At 45.7% G+C, this 20,624-nt stretch overlaps 1 protein-coding gene across 1 annotated transcript in view; it reads left to right on the top strand.

Moving 5' to 3' along the window:
- Positions 1 to 351: 351 nt before the first annotated feature.
- The window catches only part of LOC130107653 (G-protein coupled receptor 37-like 1), a 40,262-nt gene continuing 19,989 nt past the window's right edge, over positions 352 to 20,624 (top strand). The window contains exons 1-2 of the mRNA XM_056274356.1: positions 352 to 705; positions 766 to 1,098. Coding sequence (XP_056130331.1) covers positions 352 to 705; positions 766 to 1,098 — 687 coding nt within the window. The remainder of the gene's footprint in view (positions 706 to 765; positions 1,099 to 20,624) is intronic.

The following is a 20,624-nucleotide window of genomic DNA, read 5'->3' as shown; positions in this document are numbered from 1 at the left end:
TTGCTGGAATTTTGGTGAAATATTTCAGAATCAATCAAATACCACCTGGTTATGGTGGTTTTACTGGTTTGCTAGAACTTCACTGTAGATTCTCGTAGACTCTACTGGTGGTGTCCTGTCATGTTGTAGGATACCGGAGCTGTGCTAAAATTTGATTGAAGATTTACAGGAAGTCTTTTCCAACTCTATCAGTCATATTTTTTCTCGAAGTACTGAGACTTTACTGAGCTTTGAATGGAATTCTATCGGAGCAAGCTGTTCATCCTCTACTGATATCCACTTTTTTTTCTATTCCAGTTGGAACTGTGATTCAAACACATTGCTGATCTCTTCTTCTCAGACTAGCTGATCATGAGTCTGTCTGTCTATCTGCTGCTGTTTGCCGTGGCGTCGGTGATGGCCAGGAGTGTGGCACCTGCAGAAAGACAGGGTGAAGGCTTCAACAAACCACCATCCCGGATCAAACTGGAACCGTTTTGGAGCGGGGACCAGCTCAGAACCCAGGAGGAGTTCTACGGCCCCAACCAGGACACCGTCTCTGAGCCGGGGCATTCTGCCGGGCCGGAGGTTCTGCTGGACCTGGACCAGCACCGACGGCTGACCCGCAGCACCGAGGATGAGGAGCAGCAGTCCACCTTCAGCCATTCATACGAGAATGATTCAGTCCCGACGCCGCAAGCCACAGAGTTCACCAGCACAACCAAAATGGCTCCTGAGGAGGGAGACAGTAATGTGAACATTAATATCAATGACAATAAAAACGACACCGCTGATGGTGGGGTCCATAACACCTCCAGTCCCGACCCGCCAGGACTCTTCAACCCCTTCTACCCACTGGTGGAGAGCTCCTATTCGGCCTACGCCATCCTGTTCCTGGCCGGTCTGGTTTTAGCCGTGGGCGTCGTGGGCAACATGGCGGTCATGTGCATCGTATGGAATAACTATTACATGAGATCTGCGTGGAACTACCTGCTAGCCAGCATGGCCTTCTGGGACTTCCTGGTTCTGGTGCTATGCCTTCCTGTGGTGGTCCTCAACCAGCTCTCCCATAGGAGGATCCTGGGAGACATCACCTGTCGCATGGTGCCTTATATGGAGGTGGGCGGGGCTTAGATAGGAATGGGAGGGTCATACTCGACCTTTAGTGTGTCATCATTTCGTCTTCTATGTAGTATTTTGGGTTTATCCATCCGAATTTCTACTCAATGGAAAACGAATAAGGGTGTAAAAATATCGCCTATAACTTTACTACAGTTATTTACAGCATTTTGACATTTATGTATTTCTTGTCCGTTAAGAGAAACTTTGGTGTGCTACCTTAGACATCGTTTAGCTTCATCTAATGTCAGCGTGTCTTTGTCGACTCTTCCGTCCTCCGTCCCATGTCGTGTTGTGTCATAATGACTTAAATCCTGACTTTAAATCTTTAGATAAAGGTGAAAACACAGAACACTCTGTCCTGACAACTGTCTTTACAAACACAATTTCAAAACCACCCTATATCAAACAAAGAGGGACTACGATAATACATAGAAAAGCATAAAAGTAGTACAACACTTAAAGGTGGTTTAAACCAAATGAACCTTAAACAATGCAAGATTCGGAAATTTCATAAAATCCAAAATATGACATGGATGTCGTCCTGCATCTAAACCCAATTCATCCTGTGGTGGACTGGAGTTTATCCCAGCATGCACTGGGCAGCACACAATTTAAACAATACAACACTGAAAGAGGATAACACAATTATAATGGAATTATAAAATATATGAAGAATGTGATGAGGAGGATGCCAGCAGTGTCCAGATGCCACCGGAACAGCCCTGGACCCGAGCCACGGGACCAGCATCACCATGTAGACCTGACAGAAGCACAGACTACACATACACACTGGGGAGACTCATCAATGTGTGTCAGCGCTGACCGCGTTCCTCGTGCTGAGGTTCTTGCTAGAACAAACTGCAAGAGCACAGAAGCCACGGTCACTGAACACCAGCTGCGCTGGCTTGGGCAGGTCATCAGGATGCCTCAAGAACGCCTGCCACGTCAAGTCCTGTATGGACAGCTTCATCTGGGCCGCCGGTCCGCGGGTGGTCAGAAGAAGCAATAAAAAAGACCAGTTAAAAACGTCGCTGAAGAAGTGTTGTATCGACCCCTTGAGACTGGAGCAACCTCCCATCAGCCGTTCCAACTGGCGGGAGATCTGCCAGAGGTGTAGAACAGCTGGAAATGGAGAGGAATGTGGGGGGAAAACAAAACAGAAAAGACCGAGGAGACACACAACCATGCCTGCCCCCACTAACTCACACTTCATACGCCCAACGTTCAATGACACGTGTGGATCAAGAATTGGACTCTACTGTCACCAAAGACCCGGTAACGAGGAGGGACGTCATCATGGGTCTAGATGGACTACCAGCAAGCAAGCAAGCAAGAAGTTGACAGACCTGGTCCATTCTTACATATCAAAACCCAATCTAATCCCATGCGACCATTACATCTTTTAATACATGCAGGATTTAAAGCCTTTTCTGAGTCCTAACATTAAAACGCTCCTAAAATAAACTTGATAGAAACGACTTCTTAAAGGTTGTCCTGGATGTCGACCCAAGACAGTCCTCTTTACTGCATTCCTCTCCTCACAGTATCAGCAGCTGTCTGTTGTGTAGCTGTTTCCACGCTTTCTCTTCTGTTTAGAAACGACAACTCAGAGTCTGCAGGTCGAGGAAGGACGTTTGTTGACCTGAGAAGACCTCAAGCCCACATGGCGTGAAGCTTTCCTGTAAAAGAATCGGTGAAGCCGGTCAACCTTCCGTCACATCTAGTTTATGTAAACGATGGCGCCGGTAACAAAGTAGGAAATCTCGTGTTGTGCAGAAAAGGCTGTGGTGTTTTCTGTCGGTCATATCAGCATGTCGATCAGGAGATTTACGATAAACAGACGTGGAGATACATTTTCTACTTTCTCCATCCGCAAACGAGTCCTGTTGCTCCTGCTGCATGTTCCTTGTCTGTGACGCGATTCGAGCCCCGGGGTAGTCCAACCTTGGGGGGTCGTCCCGGGTCATCCTCTGTGCGGAGTTTGCATGTTCTCCTCGTGTCCGGTTTCCTCCCACAGTCCAAAGACATGCAGGTCAGATGAGTCGGCCGTGCTAAATTGTCCCTAGGTATGAATGTGCTCGTGCGCGTGAGTCGGTCCTTTGATGGTCTGGCGGCCCGTCCATGGTGTCTCCCCGCCTGCCGCCCAATGACTGCTGGGATAGGCTCCAGCGTCCGACGACCCAACTGTGATAAGCGGCTTGGGTAATGGAAGAATGGACGGATGGATCCTTAATTCAAATGTGACCAAAGGGTCGTCTTGCTACCAAACTACAGACCACAGGCCTGGCAGCTGCTGTCACTCACCAGCCGACTGACGGGTCTCCAAATACAGGGACTACCGCCACAAAACAGCGGAGCCTGATGACGTCTGACGCTGTAAACAGGTCGGTAACCTGTGCCACGCGTGCCAACGGTGTCACGCGAGGCCATTGACACAGGCACGCAGAGCAATTCACCAAATGTGTCAGTGGCTATGCGTTGGGAAACGCAAGGGATTATGGGACTGTTAAACGTTCGTGATCAGATTGTTGTAATTTAGGCGTTCAAATGCTTGGGTCATGCTGGGATGCATTGTTGGTTTGGGTTAGGGTGACTCGGACTGGGTAGACGACCATGTGGCTGACTGACGGCAGGGCCGTGGCTAAGATTCCTGTGTTGGATAACGAGATTGTTAGGGGACGCCAGTGCTCCACTGCCACCCCAGGCTCTCCCAGCGCCTAAGGATCTGACACCGGTGTGGGGAGCCGGCGTTGGACATAGAGCTCGCTTTTTTTTTATTTGTATATTGTGTGTTTACTTATTCTATTTATTATTTGCAACTTTTGTGTCCAATACACCGCACAACCCCGAGAGTGGCATCTAATTTTAACACCCCGTCAGAACCAAACAGAGCTGACAGCAAATGAGAGGAAGGAGGTAGGGATGCATTTTAGACTGGCTTACTCCGCACGACCCCAGAGGTGCTCCTTTATTCTGCTCCTCCTCCCCATTAGTTGCCGAACAATGGCTTCCCAAAACGAGGTCATCTTTGAAAACACCAGTCTGAGTCACGGTCCTACAGTCAGTCAGCAAAATGGTCGTCCACCCAGTCCCGAGTCGAACCCCAATAAAAACAACAATAATCGCAACATGAACACACCATCCAAACACGTTGATTACAACAATTCAATCCGAACATTAACAGCGGATTGGTGCAGCATCAGCAGTAATGCGGACGTTGTACCGGACCGCTGTGGTGAAGACTCGGGGCGGGTCTAGAACATTTTTGATGGGGTGGCCAGGCTGGGGCACAGACTGAAGAGAATGGTGGCACATTTAAATAACGTATAAAAAGTAAAAAGCTACTTTTTTCTCTTCACAATGAAGAAATGCTCAATATTTTGAGACCTTTTCATTGGTCATATTGTTGTTCTTTCCCTATGTGTCTGCTGTCTGCCCCCTGAAGAAACAATAATGCACATTTTTCAGATGGTCTAGTCACAAAATAATGTTTTCCCTCAAGCTGAAACTGGGTATGCCTATCATGTTGACATACATTTCGTTGTATTAAAAATTATACAATTACTGTATAAATATTAGCAAAGTCAGTCACTGGCAGGACAATGCTCTATTTGATGGATGAGTTTGGCCAGGGTTTTTCTAACTGATTGTGTGTTAACTTTACAGTACATGTAACGGACCTTGTGGTACTACAGACATTCTTAAATTACACACAGCTCTGGCTTTAAACATGCTGGCACGGCATGTTGTGGTCCTGTCGGTTCATTAAGGAAAACATTGTTTTCTCAAGAGGCAGTCTGACTTGGTGCTGCTAACGTTCCACTTTCTAACTTGACTGCTAGCATTAGCTTTTTAAATAAATCGCTACCATTAGCTTTTTAACATAACTGCTGTTAGCTTTTTAACTTGACTGCTAGCGTTAGCTTTTTAACTTGACTGCTAGTGTTAGCTTTGTAACATAACTGCTACTGTTAGCTTTTTAACTTGACTGCTACTGTTAGATTTTTAACTTGACTGCTAGTGTTAGCTTTGTAACATAAGGGCTAATGTTAGCTTTTTAACTTGACTGCTACTGTTAGATTTTTAACTAGACTGCTAGCGTTAGCTTTTTAACTTGACTGCTAGTGTTAGCTTTGTAACAAAACAGCTACTGTTAGCTTTTTAACTTGACTGCTAGCGCTAGCTTTTTAACTTGACTGCTAGTGTTAGCTTTGTAACATAACTGCTACTGTTGGCTTTTTAACTTGACTGCTACTGTTAGATTTTTAACTTGACTGCTAGCGTTAGCTTTTTAACATTACTGCTACTGTTAGCTTTTTAACTTGACTGCTAGCGTTAGCTTTTTAACTTGACTGCTAGTGTTAGCTTTGTAACAAAACAGCTACTGTTAGCTTTTTAACTTGACTGCTAGTGCTAGCTTTATAACGTGCACGGATAAGTAGACATATTGGCCGTTGGTTAACGGGTTGGACCCTTTAGTCGACTGGTTAACGTTGTCGCTTGCGGTGCGGGAGATACGGGTTCGCGTCCCGGCTGCGGCAGTTCCTGTGGTTGCCCCCGGAATTCGCTACATTGGTGTGGGATGGTGCGACAGTGAAGGCATTGGAAGCGCGTGCGCCCAGAGGCGTGAAGGAGCTGATATGCTGAAGCGCGGGGTCGCGCTTCCCGAAGGAGGGGGGTAGTGTGTAACGTGCATGGATAATTAGACAGCTGGCCCTTGGTTAACAGGTCGGACCCGTTAGTAGACTGGTTAACGTTGTCGCTTGCGGTGCGGGAGATACGGTTCCACGTCCCGGCTGTGGCGGTTCCCGGGCTGCCCCCCCTAATCCGCTACAGCTTTTTAACTGAACTGCTAGTGTTAGCTTTTTAATGTAACTGCTACCATTAGCTTTTTAACTTAACTGCTAGTGTTAGCTTTTCAACTGGACTTCTAGCGTTAGCTTTTTAATGTAACTGCTAGCGTTAGCTTTTTAACTGAACTGCTAGCATTAGCTTTTTAATGTAACTGCTAGTGTTAGCTTTTTAATTTAAGTCCTAGCGATAACTTTTTAACTTGAGCGCTTGCATTAGCTTTTTAACTTAATAGCTCTTGTTAGCTTTTTAACGTAACTGCTAGCATTAACTTTTTAATTTAACTGCTAGCATTAGCTTACTAACTGAACTGCTAGCATTAGCTTTTTAACGTAATGGCTAGTGTTAGCTATTTAATGTAACTACTAGTATTAGCTGTTTAATTTAACTGCTGGCGTTAACTTTTTAACTTAACTGCTAGCATTAGCTCTTTAACATCACTGCTAGCTTCAGATTTTTAACTGAATTGCTACCATTAGCTTTTTGACGTAACTGCTAGCATTAGCTTATCTTAACTGCTAGCATTAGCTTTTCAACTTGACTTCGAGCATTAGATTTTTATCTTGACTGCTACCATTAGCTTTTCAACTGAACTGCTAGCATTAGCTTTTTCCGCTGTCCCAGGACTGTCCTCCTGAGCACTGTAAGAGTTACAGTGGGGTTGTAATTACAGTTTTACAGTTTTTGTGAACAGTTACAGTTTACAGAGTTACAGTTTGTGCGAAAACACTTTCTCATATAGATGTTCTCCTATAAGGTTTCTTTCACTTCCTGTGCCTGTTACCGTCTTAATCTGTTGATCATTTATTCTTGTTGTTTCTTAACCTTGTGAATCTATTGTATGTATAAACTCATCAGAGTCTGAGTCCGAAGGGTCCTCCACTGTTCTTACATGTTTATACTGTAACGTGCATGGATAAGTAGACCCGCTGGCTCGCGGGTCTGACCCTTTAATCTAGCGGTTAGCGATGTCTCCTGCGGTGCGGGCGATACAGGTTCACTTCCCGGCCACGGAAGTTCCTGTGGTTGTGTTGTCCCCCGAATTCGCTACAATACTTTCTGTTACGTTTCTTTTCTTTTTGCAAGCCATTTTCCTTCTGCATACTCGTGCATAATGTCCAGTTTTCTTGCAATACAGGCATCTCGCTGTTTTGGTTCCGCTGTGGCGTACCCTAACGGGAGCAGCCAGAAGTAGTAGTAGTAGTAGTAGAAGATTCATCTGCTTTATGAGTTGCTAGTCCACACCTGAAACACACGGTGTCGCTGTTGCATTGTTCTTCGTCTGTGCTTTTACTTCCGGTTCTATCTGCGTGAGCAGCCCTTGCATTTCTAGTGACGTTAATATGACTGTCTAGTCTTGCTGCTACCACTGTTTTCTGAAAACACTTTAGATTTGGCGTGTGCTTCTTCAAAATCTAGTGACCTTGAGAGTTCTTCTTAAAGGTAGTCCTTCCTCCTGCAATCATTTGTTCCGCAGTCTTTTCATTGCACACTTTTCCACTATTTGATCCCTCAGCATGTCGTCTTCTAGTGTGCCAAATTCACATGATTTCACTAGTTCTCTCAAAGAATTAACAAAGGCATCAATAGACTCCTCGGAGCACTGAGCGCTCTGTCTAAACTTGTGTCTTTCCAAAACCAAATTTCTCTGTGGCGTGAAATATGTGCCAAGGGCAGCTACTGTCTGAGCAAACGTACTTTTTACTTCCCTAAGATTAGCAAAGATCCTCTGAGTGGGTGCACCTGCACCCTCTGCATCCACAGACCCGCTGGCTATTTCATAAATGGTGTAAGATTCTTTCCACATTTTATATTCCGTGTACAGATCCGATGCTTCAAGGTTCAACGGGGTAGGTGGAGATAGCTGAACACCAGAGGCTGCCATGGTCCCGATTCCCGATGCCAGCGACTCGTAGTCTCCTATTCAAATTCGGTTCGTTTCAAATACGTCTTGCTTTGAGGTCGTTGCGGTTCTCTCCTTTTATCATCGTCGCCAATGTTGTGTCATCCAATAAAGACGCAATACTTATTTTTAACTGTCTTTATTGTCCATCCTCATTCCACTAAATTCTCGTCCCCCTCACTTCCTGTCTCACTGTTCTCATGATATCTTCCACTATACTACAGTTCCAACCCTCACCTATGGTCATGAGATTTGGGTAGTGACCGAAAGGGTGAGATCGCGGACACAAGCGGCTGAAATGAGTTTCCTCCGTATGGTGTCTGGGCTCAGCCTTAGAGATAGGGTGAGGAGCTCGGACATCCGGGGGGGGGGGTTCCGGCCACGTCCAACTGGGAGGAGACCCCGGGGTAAACCCAGTACTCGCTGGAGGGACTACATGTCCAGTCTGGCCTGGGAACACCTTGCAATCCCCCAAGAGGAGCTGGAGGGCGTTGCTGGGGAGAGGGACGTCTGGAGTGCACTATTTAGCATGCTGCTACCGCGACCCGACCCCAGAGAAGCGGCTAATGATGAGATGAGATGAGACATTAACAGTCCCATGAGCCCCCGCACTCCCTCAGCGCAGAGTCGTCGACAGTCAGAGCGACCGCCTCCCCCCAGTCGCTACAATATTGTGGCGAATTCGGGGGGGGGGGGCAACCACAGGAACTGCCGCGGCTGAGACGCGAACCCGTATCGCCCGCACCGCAGGAGACATCGCTAACTGCTCGACTAAAGAGTCAGAGCTTTGAGGGGCACCTGTGCTGAGGGTCAGGGTGGAGGAGGTGTGGTCACCTAACCTAACAGAGTGAGGCCTGTTGGTCAGGAAGCCCAGGGTCCCGTTACAGAGGGAGGAGTTGAGGCCAAGGGACAGGATGTTGGTGGTTAGTTTGGCAGGGATGATAGTGTTGAAGGCAGAGCTATACTTTATAAACAGCATCCGGATGTATGTGTTGTTAAATTCAGGGTGGGTCAGAGCAAAGTGCAGGGCAGTGGCAATGGCATCCTCAGTAGACCGTTTGGGATGGTAGGCGAACTGATGTGGGTCGAATGTGTGTGTGTGTGGGGGGATAATGTTTTTGATGTGAGCCAGAACCAGTCTCTCAAAGCACTTCATGGCCATGGGGGTGAGTGCTATGGGTTGGGAGTCATTCAGACATGTGGATGTTGGTTTCTTGGGGACAGGAATGATAGAGGTGGTCTTAAAGCATGCCGGGACTATGGATTGGGACAGTGAGAGGTTAAATATAGTTGTGAAGACCTCAGCCAGCTGGTCGGCACATTCTCGGAGGACCCGACCCTGTATGCCGTCTGGTCCGGCAGCCTTCCGTGTGTTCACTCTGCGCAGTGATTCTCTGACCTCTGCGATCGATAGAGTGAGCACCTGGTTTTCTGGGTGGCTGGGGATTTTTGTGGCCGGGTCAGTATTGTCCTTGTCGAAGTGGGCATAGAAATGATTTAGCTTGTCTGGCAGGGAGGCATCATGGACAGTGGGACTGCTATTGGAGCTTTTGTAGTCTGTGATAGACTGAATGCCTTGCCACATTTGCCGGGAATCGGAGTTATTTTGAAAGTGGTCCTCTATTTGTAAGGAATATTTATGTTTGGCTGTTCTGATTCCCGTTTTGAGGTTAGATCTGGCTGCGCTGTAGGCCTCACATTTACCTGACTTGAATGCTGCATCTCGGACTTTCAGCAGCTGCCGGACCTCACTGGTCATCCAGGGTTTCTGGTTTGGAAAGGCACAGATTGATTTTTTTTTTGTTACACTCTCGGTGCAAAAGTTAATGAAGGCTAATATAGTAGATGTCTGTTCATTAATGTCTATATGGGAGCCATGGGTAGCTGAATGTGCAAAAATACTCCAGTCTGTGTTGTCAAAACAGTCCTGCAGTTCAGAGACTGCTCCTTCTGGCCAGACAGTGATTGTCTTTACTGCTGGTTTCACCCGTTTTATTAAGGGTTTGTAGGCTGGGACCAGGAACAGACAGAGGTGGTCAGAATGCCCCTGGTGGGGACAGGGAGTAGCTTTGTATGAGTCCTTCGTGTTTGTATAGAGATGGTCCAGGGTGTTTTGTCCCCTAGTGGGGCAGGAGACATGCTGGTGGAATTTGGGCAATACAGCCCTGAGGTTAGCCTGATTAAAGTCACCACCTATGATAAAGGCATTGTCCGGGTGTTTGGTCTGTTGTCTGCTGATGGCACATTGTAGCTGCTAATGTGCTACCTTAGCATTAGCATGGGGGGGACGTATACAGCGGCAATGGTAATGGCCGTTAGCTCCCTGGGCAGGTAAAAAGGCCTGCACTGAATCATAAGCAGCTCCAGATCAGCAGAGCAATGCCTTTCAACCATCTTTATATTGTTGCACCAAGAGTTACTGACATAAATACTCAAACCTCCTCCGCGGGTCTTGCCGGAGTCCGCTGTCCTGTCGGCACGGAAGGCTGTGCGGCCCGCTAGCTCGACTGCCGAGTCGCCATGTTGCTGTTGAGCCAAGTCTCCGTAAACATCAGCAGACAGCAGTTCTGCAGCCTTTTCTGAGAGGACAGCCCGAGTCTTATCTCCTCCATTTTGTTAGCTAACGACCGGACATTAGCCATGAAGATGCCGGGGAGGGAAACTTTGAAGGGAGTGCTACTTAGCTTAGCATGTAGCCCGCCTCGGTTCCCTCTCTTCTGTTTACGTTGCCGACAGGGGGCAGTGTTTCCGCTGCGAGGCCGGTTAGCGGATAATATGGATGGGGAAGTTGCCCTGATGGTGGAGGGAAGTGAGTACTCCGTTCTGAGGTTTAACAGTTCCTGACGGCTGTAGAAGAGCGCAGGACCTACACTTGTAAGTAAACTTACAACTAACGTATAAATAACAAAGAAAACACGACACTGAACAGGGAACCGCAGTAGCCGCTGCGTCCAGCCGCCATCTTGGAAGTTTATTCTACGTCTAGCAGTGGTTACCAGATGCTGTTACTAGATGTTGTCAGGATTAGGGTTAAAACAACGAGCAGTGGTTACCAGATTAGGGTGACCAGACGTCCCCGATTTCCGGTGCCAGTCTCCGTTTTGGATGTCCTGTCCCCGGCTAAAGTTGTCCCCGGAAATGTCCCCGATTTCAGCATTTTATGTATGGTATACGTCTTGATGCGTGCAGACTAGAACACAGAACAACGGTGTGTTAATGTTTCAATATTAATAATAACAAAGAAACAATGTAGCCTCTTGCCCTTCGCCTACTGTTTGGAGGTGGAGCAAGCTACGCGAGACCAGATAGATAGACGTCGTCTCTACTAATCTCTATGCGCGAGACTGGTAGCTGGTGGTCACACTGCTGCCGATGCACTGCTGTTGCTAGGCTACTATGAAGCCCGAGCAAGCAGAGAGCGCGCAGAAATCAAAAGAAGAGCTCTCGTCATTCGTGCCATGGCTTCTATATTGTCACTGATCCAAGGCTTGAGGATTTTCGGGGACCTGGTCCTGGCTGGATTTACTGCATTATACGGTAAGTACGTGTGTGAAGAACTTTGTTGTGTGGGACTGTGAGTTGGGCTAACCGTTAGCATACGTGAACCATGACATCCCTCAGCTAACAGTTAATGTTAGTGCCAACATCCCTCATCCCCTCACCCTCGACACCCCTCAGCTAGTCAGTTTAGCACAAACAGTGTAACATAAGCTAGGAGTGGCCACACACTGGCACACAGTAAGAAAAGTTACATTGGAAATAGCGACTCAAAAGTAGGCTAACGTTACCGTAATGTTACCATTCGAGTAGAAAGACTGAAGAGCTTTTGTGAGTTTGTTGACTAGGAGTACCACAACATATTAGGGCACAGCAATGTTTGCTGGCTTTCTATTCTCCCTGCACTAGAAAGAGTGCTGAAAATGTAGGCACCACTGAAATCCCCTTTTTCTCTCTGAAGAGAAATGCCCTGTTGTCCTGCAAAAGATGTTTGAAGATCCACTGACGGAGCTGTGGCTGGCCTTTGCCCACGGAAACCTGACCATGTTCAGTGACACAATCAAGATGCTTGAAGGCCAGGGCCGCTGTGCTGTGGAGTCTGCTGCAATTCTCAGAAACCTAGAGGCAAAATTGACTGCACGACATGACGACAACTTCATCCCAGTTCTGGCCAGAGGACTCCTAAGGGAGCTTTAAGAAAATGGAGCAATGACGAGAGACACCTTTCTAACCACATCCCGATCATTCTTCACCACCGCTGTCAACTACATACAGGCTTGGGGAAAGCACGGAGACTCTCTCTCAGACTTAAACTGTCTACTTTTAAAAATGACACCTCAGCGTGAGGAGATTGAGAAGGCAGCCACAAGACTGAAAGAAAAGTGCCCCAGTGTCCACATCAATGAGGATATACTATTTGACGAGGTCTCTGCTCTGCATGAATTCTTGAAAGGGGGGGCACTTGAAGACTGGAGAAAAGATGAGACACATCTCTTTCAGAGATGGAGCACAGTGTTCTCTCTCTTTAAAGCAAACAAAATCCCACACACTAACCTGGCCAGATGTGTCCTGTACCTACCTGGGAGTAATGCACCAGTAGAGAGGGTGTTCTCCCTCATGAATGACATTTGGACAGACAGCAGAAATAGATTCACCGTTGAGACCATCAAGGCCATGCTAATAGTGAAGAACATCAACCTCCCTTGTCAGGAGATCATGGAGATGCTAGCCAGCAACAAAGTCATCCTGAAGAAGATACATTATTCAGAAATATGCACATTAGGTGAGAGAGAGAGAGAGAGAGAGAGAGAGAGAGAGAGAGAGAGAGAGAGAGAGAGAGAGAGAGAGAGAGAGAGAGGCAGAAGGAGAAACATGACCTGATCCTTAATGCATTTCTATGCAAAAGCTGTGAATATGTTCCTCTGATGAGTGGATTTTATCAGTGCTAGTTATAGCATGTGGGCTATTTTTATTTTAATACAGTTGCATTATGTTATTGTTGTTGTTGTTTAGTCTTTCTGATGCTGTTGCATGGTTAAATTAGTAACGGTACATTTCAAATCCCTATTCTCTCAGTTTTGTGCTCATGTTCTCTTCTACTCTTATCCATTCCAGACTACCAGGACCACTGACTGGCTCTCCTGACAAGATAAGTGGAAGAGCAAACAGAAAAGGATATTGTGTATTCTATGTATGTGTATAATACATAACCATATTGTGTGTGTTTTTTTTAAAGGGGCACTGTCATGCTATACTATCTTAAGGCTATTTGGATTGAATGTTTAAATGATATTAGTAGGCTTTGTAAACATTGTCAATGTAACCCTGTCCTAGAAAATTTTCATTTTCCCACACCAAAACCAATCCAGATGATGTAATGTGGACTGGTTTTCTCAATGACTACAATGATGAGTAGAGATTACATTGAGGGTCCATAACTCAAAAACCTCAAACCCGATTTTCATGATTCTTTTTTAAAATATGAAACACAACATTGTAATGTTAGATTAAAATGCAAAAAACATACATACATGACTGAGTATTCTTGTTTAAATGTGTATACATTGGTCAAAATAAATTAAACTGTAATTTTCCCAGTTTTTTTATTTCATCATGATAACATTTGATTTTTTAACCTCAAAACTGGAAATGTCCCCGGATTTGATTTGAGAAATCTGGTCACCTTATACCAGATGTGGTTACCAGATGTTGTTACCAGATGTTGTTAGGGTTAGGGTTAAAACAACTAACAAGGATCGCTCTCAATCGGTAAGATTAAATTTATTTTCTTTTGTGCCCAAGTAATTTTCATACATTTGCACACAGTAAAGTGTGTCTGTGTGCGTGCGCGTGCTTCTTTTGGCGTGAGTAATCTACCGGGGGGGGGGGGGGAGCAGCAGTAAATAAATAATAGATAAATGCTCATTATGAAAATGAACTGGCCCTTGTCCCGTGCCACTTACAACAAGTTGCCAACCCTTGCTGTAATGCTTGTTCACACCACAAATGGCTGTAGTGATTGAAATAAAACAGACCCACAGTTTCAATTATCATCACTTCAAAAAGACACAAAATGGTTATTTTGTGTCTATAACTATTCTACCCTTACTAGTGCGTAGACATTATTGCTAGCTTGGCAGATAGCTAAACAGGTTCCTTAATAAACATCCAGGAGACAGCAGGTGTATGTTTAGGACGTTTACTGTAAGAAGCACTTTGAAACTGAAATACAGAAATAAAAAATACAAAATTACAATTTCTAATGTGTTTGACTCTTCCTTTTACATCAAAAAACACTTATTAATTGTTATGCACAACACAAATACACCTTAACATGTGCTGGAATTATCATTGATTAGCACTACAGCTAACTAACGATTAGCCTAATGCTCACTTAATTTTGGAAATGCCATAGACAAGCTAACGCGGTTAGCATCACTATAGTTTTTACGTTTTCCACACAAAGTAACAACTGTTTCAAATAAACATTACAGGTGAGTTTCACATAAAGGTAAGTATTACTCACAGACGTATGTTCTTTAGAGTTTAGCAGAGAAAAAGGTGAATGAGAAGAGAGAAAAATAGCTTTTCTTCAAGCCTTTTTCAGTGCAAAGGCAAGAAACTACAACAAGTCTACACGGACAAACAGCGCGGCACAGGCAACATTTAGGCAACTCTCTTAAAGGAGAAGCACACTCCCCGCCTGGTATACTGCACTATACCACTGTCCCTTTGAGAAGTAGCACAACTGCTGAGGCAGGTCTTTGATACACCCTGGGGGTGCCCCCTTAAACCACCCTTTCTTCCATTTTATGGACCCTGTTGTCTTCACCAGGAAAGGTATTTACCACAAGTCCTGTGAGCCATTCATTCATTTTGACCTGGCTGTTCTTCAAGGGCACAACATCTCCAATTTGCAGGTTGGATTGGTCTGCTTGCCATTTCCTTCTTGGCTGTAGTGATGCAAGGTACTCTTGATGCCATCGTTTCCAGAATAAATCAGCAAGGCTCTGGACTTGCTTCCACTGACTCCAGTAGAGATCCTTAAGGTCAAGATCTCTTGAAGAAGCGGACACGAAGTCAATCCTCTGTGTTAAAAGCATAGCAGGACTGAGTACAGTGGGCATGTCTGAATCTGATGACACAGGAACTATTGGCCGTGCATTCATTATGGCAGCGACTTCTGCTATCAGTGTGATGAGAACTTCATGGGACAGACTGGGGGAGTGCACCTTAAGCAACATAGCATCCAAAATGCGTCGAGCAACCCCTATCATTATTTCTCACATTTATTCCATGTGGGAAGAGTGTGGCAGATTGAAGTCCCAAGTAGAGCCCTGGTTTTTGAGGTAAGACTGGCGTTCTGCATTCTCCAGTGTTATTCCAAGTTCTTTACAGGCACCAACCAAGTTCATCCCACGGTCCGAACGAAAGAGCTTTCCTTGACCCCTGATGGCAGTGAATCTTCTAAGTGCATTTTTGAAGGTAGATGTAGATAAAGACTCAACTACCTCCATATGTACTGCTCTTGTGATCAAACAGGTAAACATGATGGCCCACCGCTTGCTTTCTGAGAGGCCTCCCCTGGTACGACGAGCACAGAAGGTCCATGGCCCAAACACGTCTAATCCAACGTGTATGAATGGAGGAGATTGGGTGAGATGATCAGCAGGTAAGTCCGACATTTTTTGGTTTTCCATTTTTCCTCTTAACCTCCGACAGATAACACACATAAATGATGCTCGATACCAGTCTCTTTCCTCCCAGGATCCACAGCCCAGCAGACCTGACGGCCCTTTCTGTGATGTGCCTACCCTGGTGTGTGACTCATTCGTTGTAGTACTGCACCAGTTAAGTAGCGATGTGGTGGCTTTTAGGGATGATTATCGGATGTTTCTTTTGCCAAGGAATTGCAGCTGATGACATGTGACCACCAATCCTCACCACAGCACCTGTATCCAGGATGGGATCCAGTTTTCTAAGAGGGCTGTGTTTTGAGACAATCTCTCTTTTGGACAGGATATTGATTTCTTCTTTAAAGGCTTCTTGCTGTACACTCCGGACAATTATGGTTCTTGCCTGCATAAGCTCATCTGCCTTTAGCCTATCTCCCTCTAAAGCTCTAGAACGGGACCTGACTTTCTGAATGAGTTTGGCCATTCCATGAATGAGTTTGGCCATTCCATGGGTAAGTAGCTTCCAACCAGAAAATTGTTCGAATCTATGTGAACCAAGCAGGGTTTCAGAAGCTTTTGTAGCAAAGGTTGCAATCAGCAGGCGCACGTCTGCATCCATGTCTGCTTTAACGAGCTCAAAGGACTTTAGCTGGAAGTGTAGCCCCATCGTCCTTTTTCAGAAAGGAGGGTCCTGAAAACCAATTTGTATCTCCCAAAAGTGTAGCTGGTACAGGCCGTGAACCATGGTCTGCCAGATTGTGTTAGCGACGTACACATAGAACCTCCGGTTGATGTTGTAGATATAGCCCAAAACAACTCTACTGTCAGTGTAGAATTTCACTGAGTGGATTTTGACATCTAGCTTATCCACTAACATGTCGTCTGGCTCGACTGCCAGCACGGCTGCTCAAAGCTCCAGACATGGCACAGCATTGGAGTGACGTGGTGCTAATTTGGATTTCGCCATGCAGAATCCAACATGAACATGTCCCTTATTGTCGACTGCTCTGAGGTAGACCACCGCGGAGATGGCCGTGGTGGGCGCATCGGAAAAGACACATGGTCCCCCTTGCTGAGTGGAGAGTAGGGAAACAGGTAGGTATGACCTTGGAAACTTTAGTTGCTCAAGTGCCATGAGTGAGTCCTTCCAAGTCTTTCACTGTATCTCTTTTTCCGCAGGCACTGGCGCATCCCATTCGCAGCGCTCAGTGGAAAGTTCTCTGACTAGAGCCTTGCCTTGTACTGTTATTGGAGCCACAAAACCCAACGAGTCAAATAAGCTGTTGACTATTGAGAGAATACCCCTATGAGTAAATGGCTTCTCCTCTCTAGAGACAAGGAAGGTAAAGCTGTCAGGTTGAAGGTTCCAGTGTAGAACTAAGCTTCTCTGCTGGGGTAAGGGATCCACAACCAGCGCCACGTCTTTCAGCTTTTTAGCGCGTTCCTCCGATGGAAACGCTTCCATCACTGCATTATGACTGGAGGCTATCTTGTGCAGTTGAATGTTCGAGTCAGCTAATGTTTCTTTGGTCTTTTTCAGGATGTGGATGGCGTTGTTGTCAGTGGAAAATGAGGTAAGTCCGTAATAAACATAACAATTCTTTAGGATGAACTGCTTTGTTCCCATGCCATGTTCTTCCTGATTTTGCAGGGCAGCTCTTCTTAAGCCATATATGGAAACAGCTGGGGAGGGGCTATTGCCAAACACATGGACAGTCCAACACTCTTGTTCTCCACTGAGGGGTGGGGCTGGTTCAGCATGACCTGACTCGAATATCTTCATGTCTGGCCTTTTTTCAAGCATATGGCGGAATATCATGAGACACTTGACTGGTTGTCCTCTATTGTTAGGGAGTTTGCGCCTTGGTTCTTTGAAGGATAGTGGCGCTACCTCCCTGGCCATTATTTCCAGGAAGTTTTTTTCATCTACAGACATGGCTGGCTTGTCGTCATGTGGTGTTTGCTGAAAAACTCCCTTAACAAGACTGTTCGTTTCATCAAACAGGTCATTAGTCTCGTTATCCTTTTGAAAATGATGGTGAAACACTGGAGTATCAAACTTATCTTTGATATGGAGGCTGTTAGTGCAAGGGTCAAAGAGAGATGTATGCCCATTACTTAGCACGTTAGTTCGGTGAACATTGGCACAGTCTGGCTTATGGGCTCTTCTGAGACAGACTTCTCCCACAATCACCCAGCCCAGGTCAAGACGCTGGGCATAGGGGGCGTTGTGGGGTCCATTGCATTGTTCTCAAACTTTATGTGCCCATGATATGTCTCGGCCAAGCAGGATAAGTATGGCTGCAGTGGTATCTAGAGCTGAGATCCTGTCCACTACCCGCTTGAGGTGTGTATAGTGTCTGGCAATCAAAGGCGTGGGGATTTCTGATTCGTCATCTGGGACCATGTCACATTCGATTAGAATGGGGAGTGGAATATGAGTTTTGCCATCTAGTGACTCCATAATGAAATTGTTAGCTCGCCACCCTACAATTTTAATGACTCCTGAGCATGTCTTCAGGGTGTATGATGTTGTGCCTTCTTTAATACCAAAGAGCTCAAAAAACTCTGTTCTTGCCAGGAACTTATTGCTGTGCTCATCAAGGACTGCATAGGCTTTAACAGCTCTCTCTCTCTCTCTGGCCTGCTGGGTAAACCCTGACAAGACAGATTTTGGCGCATGATCTTCACCTGACAGTAGACCCACAGATGTCAGCGCATTTCGACGTAATGGCTCGAGGGCCACCTTCTCTTTGCTCCCCGCTGTTGTATACTCCTACTTATACTAGAGTATAAACTTCTAATGAAGAGGCATGAGAAGGAGGAGTATTTCATGTGGGCAAATGTATTCGTGTCAGAAACCCGGAATCAGCATAACCATAACACACAAAGTACACAAGGGAAGCGTGATAGTATCTTAGAAGGGAGAAATTTAGATGGCCAATACATACCATATCCCTCCCCCTTGACTTTTGATGTTGCCTTAACAAAAGTAAAACATTTCACTCTGTTTCAAATAAACTCTATTACTATGTCACAGTCTCGATTATTTGGTATTCTTCCCTTTATAATTACTTTAAACAAATTAACATGTTAATTACCAAAACTTGTTTTGACAATATATAACTTTTGCCTGAACTAACGAAAGAGGGTAGACGACTTCATTTCCAGGACTAAACCCTGGGGATTATTATGCCCCAACACTGTGGGTTAGTCTCTAGACTACAGTGTCAGTCTATCCGGAGGTCATCTGTCTCGTCTGGGGTAAGTACGACCTGTGGGTAAGTCATTGACTGTGTGTCTGGGTGAGGCCTGTATGGGTCCTGGTCTGGGCGAAGTGATGCCTGGCATAGGCACCTCAGCAGGTGTAGGGGTGTCTGAAACTGTGTCCATTCCGGACGCTGGTGTATGGGGATCTTCTGCTGATGGAGGTGGTTCCTGGTAGACCTCCAGCTCTGGATCAAAAGATAATGGCTGTGGCGAGTAATCACAGGAACCAGAAGCATGGAATAGTTGATCAATGTGTCTTCTCCAGATTAGATGACTACTGGTTTCTACTGTGTAAGACACTGAACCTGTTTTTGATAAAACTGTCACTGGTGTCCACTTTTCCCCCTTGGCATAGTTCCGGGCGAGAATACCAGCTGTGAAGCTCCGCAGCCTTGCTTTCCCTCGTCTCTCTACCTGAGCTCTCTGTTGATGGTGCACAACCTCTCTTGTCTTTTGTGGTCTCAGGAAGTCCAAACAAGTGTGGAGTTGTCTCTTGAGCAGAGCCGTGGCCGGAGACACCTTTGTGGTAGCATAAGGTGTGATTTGGTAAGACAACAGGAAGGCACTGAGGTGCCGGTTGAGGGACTGCATACCTTGAGAGGACTTGAGAGCTTGCTTCATGGTTTGTACGAATCTTTCAGTAAGCCCATTTGTAGCTGGGTGATACAGTGCAGACTTGATGTGTTGGATTCTGTTCTCTTCCATGAATGTCTTGAACTCTTCAGACACTAGTTGTGGGCCGTTATCACTAAGAAGCTGCTGTGGTAAACCTAAACGGCTGAAGATAGACATTACATTACATTACTGTCATTTAGCCGACACTTTTATCCAAAGCGACTTAACAGTAAGTGCATTTAACTTAGGAAATCAGGAGAACTACCAGTCTTCAGAGGACATAAGTGCATCTTCTCTCTAAACAAGCATCTAAGAGCAAAACCAGTGCTGAAGTAAAAGCGCAATATATATCAGCAGTCAGTTATATCAAAACAGCAGTCAGTTATAGCAAAGCAGAAGTCAGTTATATCAAAACAGCAGTCAATCGTAGCAAAACAGCAGTCAGACATATAAAAAAAGCAGTCAGTTATATCAAAACAGCAGTCAGTTATAGCAAAACAGCAGTCAGTTATATCAAAGCAGCAGTCAGTTATATCAAAACAACAGTCAGACATACCAAAACAGCAGTCAGTCATATCAAAACAGCAATCAGTTACATCAAAACAGCAGTCAGATATATCAAAACAGCAGTCAGACATAAAAATAGCAGTCAGTTATATCAAACCTTGATATAACTGACTAGGCCTTGGCTCTTCAATGGTTCTCTCTGAGGAGGTGCTCTTCATGAAAGCAACCTCAGGCCATTTGCTATGAGTGTCGACCACCACTGAAAACATGTAGTTCTCCAGCGGTCCAGTAAAGTCTATATGTACTCTGCCACGGTTCTTCAGGCCAGTCCCATGGGTGTAATGGAGCCAGCTGTGGGAGATTTCTCAATTTCTGGCAGGCAGAACATGACTTTGCTTTCTCCTCTATAGCTGCGTCCAGGCCTGGCCACCAGAAAGAGCTGTGAGCGATCTCTTTCATTCACACCACACCACAGTGTCCAGAGTGGAGCTCATCAAGCACTTTCTATCTTAGTGGCAGTAGAATGATGACACGATAGCCCCACAGTAAGCATCCAGACTGGACTGAAAGCTCATTTCTTCTCACGAGGTAAGGCTTCAAACTCTGTGTCATCACTCCTGTCCTTCCACAGACAATGATGTCCATAACCTCAGACAGGACTGGATCAGCGCGTGTGTGTTTCTTCACATGAGTCGACGTCAACG

Source organism: Lampris incognitus, chromosome 2, assembly GCF_029633865.1.
Source record: "Lampris incognitus isolate fLamInc1 chromosome 2, fLamInc1.hap2, whole genome shotgun sequence".
In the NCBI taxonomy this organism is placed as follows: domain Eukaryota; kingdom Metazoa; phylum Chordata; class Actinopteri; order Lampriformes; family Lampridae; genus Lampris; species Lampris incognitus.
The sequence above is the reverse complement of the archived record's forward strand: the minus strand, read 5'-3'. Positions and strand labels throughout refer to the sequence as shown.